The sequence below is a fragment of the Cydia strobilella genome, chromosome 20 (genome assembly GCF_947568885.1).
Source record: "Cydia strobilella chromosome 20, ilCydStro3.1, whole genome shotgun sequence".
NCBI lineage: Eukaryota > Metazoa > Arthropoda > Insecta > Lepidoptera > Tortricidae > Cydia > Cydia strobilella.
This window is the reverse complement of record NC_086060.1, coordinates 81424-94483: the sequence shown is the minus strand read 5'-3', so window position 1 is coordinate 94483 and position 13060 is coordinate 81424. Positions and strand designations below refer to the sequence as shown.

At 39.9% G+C, this 13060-nt stretch overlaps 1 protein-coding gene across 1 annotated transcript; it reads left to right on the top strand.

The window, feature by feature from the left end:
- Positions 1–396: 396 nt before the first annotated feature.
- Positions 397–11734, top strand: LOC134750763 (uncharacterized). The gene is made up of 4 exons (XM_063686005.1): positions 397–494; positions 1212–1435; positions 7113–7246; positions 8993–11734. Exons 1-4 carry the CDS (start codon positions 397–399, stop codon positions 11732–11734), a joined length of 3198 nt encoding a protein of 1065 aa, XP_063542075.1.
- The last annotated feature ends 1326 nt before the right edge of the window (positions 11735–13060 follow it).

Below are 13060 nucleotides of genomic sequence, written 5' to 3'. Positions count from 1 at the left end.
GCTCTAACTGTAATATCGCCCTTTCGTCCCCCTCAGTTATCCAGGAGGCATCTCTCAGCACCATACTTCACGAGCTACGAGAGACTCGGAGTGACCTCAAGAACGAAATATCGGAAGTGAAAAACGATGTGCGAGACGTCCATGATAAGTTGGCTACATTTGACCAGCGTTTACTAAACCTAGAATCGCTAAAAGTAGAACATGATGGTCTTAGTAAACAGGTACAAGAGATGACGTCTACTATTTCTGAGCTTCGTTGCCAAATTTCACAGAAGGAACAGCATGATCGAATCAATAATATCGAAATTTCCGGAATTCCGTTTAAGAAAAATGAAAATTTAAATAATTTACTACACGCCATATGTACAAAAGTAGGTTTCACATTATTGTCCGGAGATGTTGATACCATCCATCGAGTACGTCGGTTCAAGGACTCCAAGCCTGGACCCAACCAAACAACAAAAAATGACGGTGGCGCGGATACCTCGCAACATGTACCGCACACAAATATACCAAACATCATTGTTCGTTTTACACAGCGCAGGCGAAAAAACGAGCTGATGTCGGCTGTACGGGCCCGGCGGGGCCTCACTACAGCTGATCTGGACTTCGATGGGCCTGCCAGGACTGTGTACATCAGTGAGCATCTGTCGCCAGAGAACAAACTTCTACTTCGCAAAGTGAGAGCCATCAGCAAAGAATGCGGCTACAAACATGTTTTCGTGAGGGAATGCAAAATCCTAGTTATAAAAAAAGATGACCAAAAGCCGGTTCTAATCTCCAAAGAAAGTGATCTTTCGAAAATATCCAGATGACTTTTACGTCTATTAATTAGTTTTTTGGTTTTGTGTACTCATGTTTCGATTTTTATTGTTGCTAAGACGAGTTTGTTTTATTGTAACTTCAACCTTATGTTACTTATCCACAAATACAATAATCTATTTGAGACAATAGTTGTTTATCACGAGCGCTCGGGAGGAGCGATATTACTTGTTGCTATGTTATGTAGGTACTTGTGCGTGCAAGTGCGTCTGTTTAAAATAACTAAGATTTTTTCCCGTTACAGGCGCAGCTGACTTAAATATATCGATTTACTACCAAAATGTGAGGGGATTGAGGACAAAATCAAATGAGTTTTTTAGTAACGTACTTAGTAGTTCCTATGATATTATATGTTTGACCGAAACCTGGCTTAATGAATCTTTTTACAGTTCAGAATATTTCGACCCCAGTTTTATAGTATTTCGAAAGGACCGAGACCCGATGGTGAGTGGCCTGGCCCGTGGAGGAGGGGTTGCGGTGGCGGTCCGGGGCGCGATGCGACCCGAGCTGCGGCCTGAGCTAGCGGCGCCGCCGCCGGCCGACGAGCTGTGGGTGAGCATACCTACCGGACCGGCGCACGCGCCCGCTCCCGCGTCATGTCCCCCTTCTCGCGGTACCTATCTTCACATTATTTGCACTTACATTCCGCATGGACAAAGCCATGTCAACTTACTAACTAGCTTATTAAATAGAATATATGACGAATGTGACAAGCATCCAAATGATACTTTCCTAATTGTTGGCGATTTTAATGTTACAAATGCTACGTGGTTTCGAGACCCAGTTTCTGTAGGTATAGGTATTATTGCGAATAACGATTATCCTGCGACGTTGGTTGCCGATTTTATGAGCTTATCACAACTTTATCAATTTAATTTTGTTCAAAATAAAAATAATCGAGTTCTCGACTTAATTTTCAGTAACAAAGTATGTGAGGTCTCTTCATGCTCGCGACCGCTTACTTCGGAGGATGGTCACCACCCCGCTCTCAACATAAATACAATCATATCCTATATTGAACCCTTATCTCCTAATAGGAACGCTTTCAAAAAGATGTTCCATCTGTCAAATTTCGATGCCATAAAATCAGAGTTGGAGGACGTAAATTGGTGTGAGGAATTTTCGAAACTCAGTGGCATAGAGGCACAAGTAGATTACTTTTATGAAATTATTAACAAACTTATTGCTCTTTACGTTCCATCTAAAAAACTATGTTCCTCTAATCGTTATCCACCCTGGTTTTCCCGTCCTTTAATTAAACTATTGTCCGAAAAGAGAAGATATCATAAGAAATGGAAGCAATATGGCCAGCAGTCTGATTATGATTATTTTTCCTCTCTCCGAAGCCGCTCTAAGCATTTAGAAAAAGTATGTTATGAAAGTTACATTCGGGATGTGGAAAATAAAATAAAATTGAACCCTAAATATTTTTGGACTTACGTAAAATCAAAACAGGGCTCTTCAGATTATCCACATAAGTTTGTTTATAAGGAACGAGATGTTACCGATAGCTTAGAAATTTGTAACCTATTTAATAAATACTTTAACTCCGTTTTTGTAAAATCCAGTAACTCTGATACCATAATTACAAACGAGAATCCCAATTCACCCTTAAATATTAATTCAATAAAAATCAATTCTGATACTGTTTTTCAGCAACTTAAATCAATTAATGTAAATAAAGGGGCGGGGGCGGATGGAATACATCCTCTTTTTATTAATAAATGCGCAAAGGAACTGACAATCCCAGTAACGTATATTTTTACAAAATCATTAGCTTCGGGGACTTTTCCTGACCGCTGGAAACAAGCTCTAATAACGCCTATACCCAAAAACAATAAAAAAGATGATGTATCCCAATACCGACCAATCTCAAAATTATGTATATTTGGCAAAATATTAGAAAAAATAGTTGTTAATGACCTATCTTTTGCAGTTCGCAACTTTTTGTCTCCAAATCAACACGGATTTTTCAAAGGTCGTTGTGTCGAGTCCAACTTAGTCTCCTTTACAGATTTTTTACTAACCGCACTAAATAATAAATGCCAAGTCGATGTCGTGTACACGGACTTCTCCAAGGCTTTTGATAAAATTAGTCACAGAATCTTATTAGAGAAGCTCTGGAGTGCCGGAATACATGGCGACTTGTTCCGATGGATCAAGTCATACATCACAAATCGCTCACAAGCCGTTTCGATCAAAGGTTTCATGTCAGATTTTCTTTACATTCCTTCAGGTGTCCCTCAAGGGTCGCATCTCGGTCCATTACTGTTTACACTTTATATAAATAATATTGGTGATGTACTTGGCAGCAGTCATCACCTGTTATATGCTGATGATGCAAAAATTTTTAAGATTATTAACACAGTCAATGATTGTTGCGAGCTTCAAGCCGATATTAATTCTCTGTCTGACTATTGTGAGAGTAATCAACTATTTCTTAATCCTGATAAGTGCAATATAATCACATTTACACGTAACAAAAATCCAATAACATATAATTATATATTAAATAATCACCACATAATCAGGGTTGACAAAGTCCGTGACCTTGGGGTTTTAATAGATAATAAACTTACTTTTAATAATCACATAGATATCGTTGTTCAAAGGGCTTACAAACAACTTGGTTTTATATTAAGGGTTTGTAGGCCTTTTCAAAACGAAATTACATACATGATATTATACTACAGTTTAGTCAGATCAATCCTAGATTTTGCGTGTATCATTTGGAACCCTTTCTTTAAGTGTCATATCAATAGGATAGAACGTGTACAAAGGAAATTTCTCAAGTCTATCGACTTCCGTATGGGACGGAGTCGAAACTCATATAAAAATAGTCTTGTTCACTATGGATTGCTGACACTTGAAGATCGTCGAGCACAGTTTGATATAATGTTTCTCTACAAAATCATTAACAGCTTTATTGACTCCCCCTCACTTCTTGGTACGTTGTTATTTAAGATACCTCGACGCACTGCACGCCATAAGAAATTATTTTCTATTCCTTTCTCTCGTACAAGATATTGCTCAAATTCTTATTTCAACCGTTGTCTCAATTATTATAATATAAATGTATCCCACATTGATCTTTTTTCGTATAAAACCTGTGAAAGTTTTAAAAAACAAATTATTACTCACTTCAAATCGAAATTGTAAACAATAACAAACTGTTTATTTAAGTAGGTATAATTAAACTTTTGTAACAACTTCTATAATTTAACATTGTAATAGGTAACTTATGCACAAATAATTTATAACTTTCTTTGTGTACCCCGTGTGGTTGTATGTACGAGTAAGCAACCTGCCCGTGCATACATATACATGGATGAATGAATATAGATACACTTCAAGTTACTGATAAGTTTGTTAATTAATGATAACTTTATTTTCCGCTTACTGCTCCTACACTAGCTACTTTAGATTAGAAATTATTTAATTAAGGTAGGGCACTCAAGGTCTATTAACACATTGCTTATTATTACATCATTTTTGTATATGACTGTTTGTTGCCTAAATAAATTAAAAAAAAAAAAAAAAAAAAAATATAATAAAATGCAACAAAAAAAATTCCATGCCATGCATTGTTGCCATGTGCATTTTACGTCAAAAATGTGACAGTCACGTAGAAAGTGACGCCCTCAATAATTTTCTACAATTTCTTGTCGGACTATACTTGTCATCATACTTAAAACAAAAACGCATCTCCACTATAAGAATTACGATTCGAAATCGATTGACTAGATAGGAACGCGATAGGAATGTCAAATGGTTAAAGGGATAAAGAATTCAGTTAACCCTTTGAACGCCACGCCTATTAAATATAACGCGCCATAGTAAACGTTATTGGAATGCGAGAAGGTCTATATTAACTACACTGTAAGCGCGCGCGTTTGTTGACGTCATTGGCGGCAAAAGGTTAAACTGACTGTAACTCATTATTTTATTTTACTTTTGTATGATTAATACAGTCACTATTACGGAAGCCAGATTAATTGTTACTTCAGTCACTACAACTATATAACTATAGTTAGGTATATAGTTAAGTATTTAATTAATAAAGTAGATAAATAATGTTATTTTTACAATAATTTGTTTTATTCCATCACACGTTGAAAAATGCAAAAAAATCATAGCTCCGAGTTTGACAGCTGAATTGGAAGTGCTGTGCCGCGGCATGCCATATAGGCCAGGAAATGAATGCCCAAAAAAAGGTACCTATAGAGGGAAATGCTTGTAATGGGGAGAGCTAATTTTAAATCGTATGCAAATAGCAGGCACGTTGAGAATTTAATTGCTACCGGAAGGTAATTAACAAGGATGAGAAACTAGAGGCCCGAGATTACTTCCCTGTCTAATGCCCGAGATAACCGAAAAAGGAGTGGACCTAGAACCCTCATAGCATACATATTTTTGTCTGTTTGAGAGGTAATTCGACATAAACTCGAGCAAATCGGTTGAAAACCCGCTCGCACAGAGCGTCCTCACAGTAGGATATCGCCGTCAACTCGGTCGAATGCCTTGCGGAAATCAAAATAAGCTATATACATATACAGCGTGTATTTTTAATATTACCTCAAACCGTAACCAAACGTAGGTTTTAGTACTATAAACCGATATTGCAAAGTAATTTTAAGTTAGCCTTTACCACTAAAGCGTAATGAATTTTTGAAAATTTATCGAGCAGCAATGTATTGCGTACACTTATTTGACACGTGGAAGAAAAGGGTCTAGTATTGTTTAGTTATTTTAGTTATTACGTATTTCCTACATGAGACTACTTGGCAGCCAAAACCAAATTATTACTCGCTAACAAAAATACAATATTAATAAGTAGTGTTTAACTCTCGTATCGGTCTTGGATCACAACCCTATTTTCTTACGACTTCCGTGATATTTAGGGCAACACTAAGAGTCCATTTCCGGTAGCCATAACTCGTTCTCGTTACTTTCGGAGAGAACTCACATTGTCCTGTGCTCCGTTGTCGAAAACTACCTTAGTCGCTCTTTAGCCTTAACCAAGTATAGAATAGTATAAAATCAGTGCCAATCACATGTGTGCGGTGGAAAAGTACAAAGCTAAGCTCGTAGGCTGGTCCAGGTAGAGGGTAATTCGGTAAGACAGCAGCTGCACGATATTCCTAGATACCAGAGCCGCCCAAAGCTAGCCTTCTTCGCAGCAAACCTCGAGTTCAAGGTATGTGATTTGTGCACTTTCCATTGATATTTACTTGTTCCGCGATTTCTTATTAAAATATAGTATACACGGGTGTGTAAAGTTAGTGTAAACATTTTTTAGCAAATACAGTCCATTAATCAATTTTATCGTTATTGCATCTAAAAACATTGTTCCTTCGACCCGATAATTGTGAAAAGTTCCCTATTTTAAGCTAAAAATATCATATTTGTCGCGTTGTAAAATTTGATTTTTTATTGTACTCGTAGGGTACTTATTTCGTTCGGTTAGTTAATGGCTGCCGGAAAGTTCGACTTGGTAGTTTACTAGTTTGGTAGAATTTAGTAGTATTTTTGTTGGCAGCATTGTGACAGCTGCGTTCCGTTTATCCATTCGTGAATTGTCGTTGCCTTATAAGTTACTTGTCAAGCCAAGTGACAGATACGCTCCATTTTTCCGTTCTTGTCACTGTCACTGCTGTCAGTTGTTATCTATACCGTATTCTGTAAACAAAAACACTTATTGTCGTTTTCGTTCCGTGTTTTCTTGTATATTACGCGGATTTTCGTTTCGGTTTCTGTTTATTACGCGGAGATAACAATGGTTTCGGACAGTGAAAAAAGTGGTGACAGTGTCAGTGCTGATCCGGATATGATAGAGCGTAACTATGCTATCATGAGACTAGAATTTTTGTATGACTGTGATGACCTAGATGGGTATGTAGATTCAGATATAGCGGACATCACGTCCTCTTTTCATAGTTCTCAAAAGCTTATTTTAGCAAAGTGTAAAGATATTAGTGCAGAATTCTCGGTTACAGTTGACTTTGAACGCAAGGTGAAATCAATATTGAGTAGGTTACGGCAAAAGGCGCCAGTCATAAAGAGTGATGAAGATTCTTTCAAAACCAAAAAATGTGAAAGTGTTTCGGCCAAATTACCTAAAATTCAGATTAAACCTTTTGATGGTAAATTAGAAAATTGGTTATCGTTCATTGAATTGTTTAATTCATTGATTCACAAACGAGATATAGCAAACATAGAAAAGTTGCACTATCTATTAACATGCGTTCAAGGTAAGGCGTTAGACTTAATAAAGAATTACCCAATTTCAGACGACAGTTACATAGATGCTTATAATGCACTCAACGACTTCTACAATAAGAAACGACAGATAGTTTTTAGTTATTATGAGAAAATGTTGTTGTGTGAGCAAGTCAAGTCGAAGTCTGCAGTGGAATTGGAAAAAGTAAGTCGCACATTTAAGGAAACCTTACAGGTTTTAGGAAAATTTGGTTTACCGGATAAAAATTTTATGCTATTTTATTTAATGTGGTCCAAATTAGATAAATCAACACGTGAGGCTTTTCAACTCGAATTTAATTCAAATGAAATTCCTGACTTTGAAGTTTTGCAACAATTTCTTGAAAAGCAGATTCGTGCATTAGAAGCGACGGACACTAAGTCTATGGTAGGTGGCAATTCTTCAAATAAGACACAAACTAATGTTACTTTTAATCAAAAAAAGACAAAGGTCACTCTTGTGGCAGCAACAGCAGTATGTGACTTCTGTTCTGACCAGCATAATTTGGATACTTGTGACAAATTTAAAAAGTTAGATGCCTCTGCCCGGTTTAAATTCATTAAAGGGAAAGGTTTGTGCGTGTCTTGTTTTTCAAAGAACCATAAAGTAAAGCAGTGTCAGAACACATCACGTTGTAGTATTTGTGGGTACTCACACAACACTTTATTACATTTCGGTAAAAAGGAAGATGAACATTCGGAAACTGTTCCTTCACCGCAACCAGTTGTGAGCGGTTCGTCGAACAGTGCAGTGAGTTTGACCACTGTCTCAGATAATGGAACAGTTGTCTTTGCTACTGCTCGAGTAGCTGTTAGAGATGGCTCGGGCCAGTATCAGCTTGTTCGTGCTTTGCTAGATCCTGCTAGTGCGGTTAACTTCATGTCACAAGATTGTGTTAAGCGGCTCGGGCTGCACATTAGTCAATCGGGTGAATCAATAACTGGCATTGGACACACCGGGGTTAATTCTTGTGGTTCTTTAGTGTGTTCTGTTAAACCCAATCGAACAAATGTAAAGGGTTTTGATTGTCGAGTAGCCTTGCTTCCTTCCATCGTTCCAGACCAGCCATGCTTTGCAATTAATTCGTCGCAATGGCCGCATATTAAACACTTGTCTCTTGCTGACCCTGACTTTGCTACTCCGGGACCAATCGATTTACTTTTTAATGCTCAGATTTTCGCTTCGTCTCTTCTGAGCGGTCGAAGAGATGGCAAGCCGGGTCAACCAAGAGCAATAGAGACCACTTTTGGTTGGGTTCTTATGGGGGACTGCAGTGATTGTTATGCACAATCCTTTGCAACTTGTCGGAAGGATTGTTTTTTCGTGCCGAACCCTTCGCAATCAGATTTGTCGTTGGATAGTTCTCTAAAAAGGTTTTGGGAGTTAGAAAATATTAGTAGTCCCAGTAAACCTGTGTTGTCGAAAGAGGACCAACTTTGCGAAGATACGTTCGTTAATAATTTTTGTCGTACGAGTGAAGGCCGTTTCGAGGTACCCTTACCTTTCGTCGACCCTACGAATAAGCCTACATTTTCGGACACTCGTGAAATCGCATTGCGAAGACTTTTCTCGTTAGAGCGCAAGCTATCTCGGCATGCGGATTTTCGTAAAGCTTATGTCTCTTTCATGGAAGAGTATGAAACCAGCGGTCACATGGAACAGGTAGAGCCTCCTTCAAGTAGTGTCGGGAAATTTAACTACGTGCCACACCATGCTGTGTTGCGTCCAGAGTCTGTCTCTACGCCTCTTCGTGCAGTTTTCGATGCAAGTGCTCGAGACAGCAACGGTATATCGCTGAATGATACCCTTTTGGCAGGACCTAAATTACAAACTAATATCTTTGATGTACTTACTCGATTTCGGTGGCACAAAGTAGTTTTCACAGGTGACATTAAAGCCATGTACCGTCAGATTCTCGTGCCGGAAGAAGACACGGATTATCAGCGGATTTTGTGGCGTTCCTCGAGTGACGGCCCGGTTAAAGACTATAGATTGCGCACAGTTACTTATGGGGTAAAGTCGGCTCCGTACCAAGCTTTGCGGACTATAGCGCAGTTGGCTAAGGAGACTGAAACCGTCTATCCTGAAGGTGCACGCGTGCTAGGTAGAGATATTTATGTCGATGACATTGTCACGGGCGCTGACTCTATTGAGCAAGCTTTACAAATCAGATCAGACCTCTCCAAAATTTTGTCGTCGGGTGGGTTCCATTTGAGAAAATGGACCTCCAATCAAAAGGGATTTATCGCTGATCTTCCCTCCTCGGAGTTATATTCAAGTGAATTCAAACACTTTGACGAAATCTCTGATTTGTCGCTTAAAATATTAGGTTTGTCGTGGCGTCCTCAGACAGATTCATTCCAGTTTGAGGTAGCGACACCCACTGATCAAAGATGCACCAAGCGCATTATCTTGTCGAACATCGCACGCATCTATGATCCGTTAGGATTCCTCTGTCCTGTCGCTTTCCATGCGAAATACTTAATGCAGGTCCTGTGGTCATCCGGGGTCCAGTGGGACGATGATGTACCTGAAGCAGTTGCCTTAGAGTGGAAGAGACTCAGATCTCAATTGTCGTTGTTGAAATCCGTAGTCATTCCTCGTCGCATCATCCACTCTTTTGTTTCGTTACAATTGCATGGATATTGTGATGCCTCAGAACGAGGCTACGCCGCTGTCGTTTACTGTCGTGTTGTTACTGCAGAGGGCTCTATATTTGTAGAGTTCTGCTGTGCAAAATCGAAGGTTGCGCCCTTGCGTAAACAATCTATTTGTCGTCTGGAGCTTCAGGCTGCCGTCCTGCTGGCGGATCTGATGCAGTCTGTCCAAGAAGCGTTAGAACCTCTGCATGTTGTGGAGGAAATATGTGCCTGGTCTGACTCTAGCGTAACTTTGGCTTGGATTAAGTCGTGTCCATCGCGCTGGAAAACCTTTGTGGCTAACCGAGTTAGCCATATACAGGATATAATCGCTCCTGATCGTTGGCACCATGTAAGCACCCATCATAATCCTGCTGACGCAGGATCCAGAGGGTTATTGCCTGGAGACCTGGTCGATTGTGATCTTTGGTGGAAGGGCCCTTCATGGCTCCTAGAGAAGGAAGAAGATTGGCCTTGTTCAGCTTTGGACGCTCCAGCCAACGATGCTATCGTTGATGAGCAACGGATTTGTAGTTTAGTCGCCACCAGCGAACCTGACTTGGTTGATACACTTCTCAACAGGTTTTCCTCGCTTTTCACATTAAAGCGTGTGTTAGCCTACTGTTTTCGTTTCTTACGGTCGTCTAAGAACGAGAAGGTTGTCGGATCTCTACAGTCCTCTGAGACGACAGCAGCTCTCATGTTTTTAGTAAAACATGTGCAGCTTACTTCGTTCGGTGTAGAGATCAATCACTTGAGAGAGGGTCGTTTAAATTCATTGCCAAAATACTTGCGCAAGCTTTCGTTGTTCATTGATAGTGCGGGTATCGTCAGGGTGGGCGGTCGCGTGGCTAATTCGCCTATTAAATATTCGGTCAAGCATCCTATATTATTGCCTCGCTCCCACCGGTTAACAGTCTTAATAATTGACGAATATCATAGAAGATTCTTACACCCAGGTGCCCAAACGTTACAAAATTTACTTGTGCAATCCTTTTGGATTTTATCGCCCAAGCGAGCAATCCAGGCAGTGATTGGTGGCTGCGTCAAATGCTTCCGCGCCAATCCCTCCCCGGCGTCTGCGCCGCTTATGGGAAATTTACCCTTATGTCGGGTTTCTCAAATAAAACCTTTTTCGAGTGTCGCCATAGATTATGGCGGACCTTTCGATATCGCCTTCGCACGTGGTCGCGGTGTTAAGACGTTCAAAGGATATATTTGTGTCTTTGTTTGTACCAGCACCAAGGCCATCCACATTGAACTTGCTTCAGAGTTGTCGACTGAAGCTTTTCTCTGTGCACTGAAACGTTTTGTCGCTCGTCGCGGTCGGTGTAGCCATATTGTCTCTGATCAAGGTCGAAACTTTGTTGGAGCCAGTAATCACCTCGGTTCTCTCATGAAAGGTGCTGCTGATGCGGAAGAAATAAAATTCTCATTTAATCCACCGGGAAGTCCCCACTTCAATGGCTTAGCCGAAGCTGGGATTCGTTCAGTAAAAACGCATCTAGCTAGAGTTATAGGGAACCAGAGGTTAACCTTCGAACAGCTTTATACCGTGACGACAATTATTGAATCTTTGCTGAACTCTCGTCCTTTGACTCCCCTCAGCTCGGACTCAAATGACCTCGCCGCGCTCACGCCCGGTCATTTTCTAACGTTAGAACCTCTGTCGATCGTCCCTGAGGAAACTCTTGTCGATCAAAAAATAAGCCCCTGCCATCGCTGGAAGCTGATCCAGAAAATGCATCAGGACTTTTGGCGCAGGTGGCATGCTGAATACGTTCATACCTTGCAACAGAGGACAAAATGGAATAAAGTGAACACGAATATTGTCGTCGGTTCCTTGGTTCTGTTGTTGAATGAGCAGACAAGTCCCTTAAAATGGCCGCTTGGCCGCATTGTGGCTCTACATCCTGGAGCTGATGGTGTGTGCAGGGTTGTCACAGTTCAGACAGCTACTGGTCAGTACAGAAGACCCGTCGTCAAGCTGTGCCCACTGCCACTCTCAGATTAACATCCATAGTATCGTCACTTAGCATAGATTTAGTCTTAAGTTTGTCGTATTCTAATGCTATTAAATATTGTATATTTAGGTAGGCGGTATGTTTAACTCTCGTATCGGTCTTGGATCACAACCCTATTTTCTTACGACTTCCGTGATATTTAGGGCAACACTAAGAGTCCATTTCCGGTAGCCATAACTCGTTCTCGTTACTTTCGGAGAGAACTCACATTGTCCTGTGCTCCGTTGTCGAAAACTACCTTAGTCGCTCTTTAGCCTTAACCAAGTATAGAATAGTATAAAATCAGTGCCAATCACATGTGTGCGGTGGAAAAGTACAAAGCTAAGCTCGTAGGCTGGTCCAGGTAGAGGGTAATTCGGTAAGACAGCAGCTGCACGATATTCCTAGATACCAGAGCCGCCCAAAGCTAGCCTTCTTCGCAGCAAACCTCGAGTTCAAGGTATGTGATTTGTGCACTTTCCATTGATATTTACTTGTTCCGCGATTTCTTATTAAAATATAGTATACACGGGTGTGTAAAGTTAGTGTAAACATTTTTTAGCAAATACAGTCCATTAATCAATTTTATCGTTATTGCATCTAAAAACAAGTAGGTTTGATGTAGTTGAGCGCTTTGGTAAAAACTAAAAACCCGTGTTGTTCATCGCGGAACCAACCGTTTAGCTGTTTGAATATTTTTGAGTATGAAATAAAACTATGAAAACGGATTATATCGCGATATAATCCCTTTTCATAGTTTTATTTCATGAGTAACTATCGCGGTAACCGAAGACAGTATTATTTTTGAGTAAATAATTGATTCAAAAACCTTACCGAAGATGCTGAGTAGGTATTGCAATTGGTTTGTAGTTATGGACAGCATGGCGGGAAACAACGACCTCAATGACCACGACTGCTCTGACAAGAGAGTATCCGACTGAGAAGAAGTTATATGGACATCCGATTTCGATCCTGATTTATGAATTGGTAATAAGTGTGGCAATGGTCTATGAAAATGTGAAAATGTATAATGACACTCCCTCGCTCTATACTTATTTAAATCGGTGCAAAGTTAGCTTAGAAGGATTCTTATGATAGAAAGCTACTTACCTCTTTTGAACCCTAGTTGAAATTTGTATTCCACCTACTTCCTCGTATTTACCTGCCATGGAATATCAAATTTAAATTTCGAGTTCAACTGTCTTTCGCATGTCATATAGACACATTAGTGATGCCGATGCGTCAATAATTGGCCGTGTCTACTGTCTTGTATATCTATATTGTGAAATAAAAGTAATTTATTTATAGTGGTAATGTTGCGAAATTGTTTGTCGCTC

Excerpts from the sequence above, each read along its gene's own strand:
- LOC134750763 (XM_063686005.1), top strand. The coding sequence starts at position 397 with ATGTTGATACCATCCATCGAGTACGTCGGTTCAAGGACTCCAAGCCTG. Across the intron at positions 495-1,211 it reads GCGCGGATACCTCGCAACAT|TTCAGAATATTTCGACCCCA; the intron begins GTACCGCACACA and ends ATCTTTTTACAG. Across the intron at positions 7,247-8,992 it reads CTGCAGTGGAATTGGAAAAA|ATTCTCGTGCCGGAAGAAGA; the intron begins GTAAGTCGCACA and ends ATGTACCGTCAG.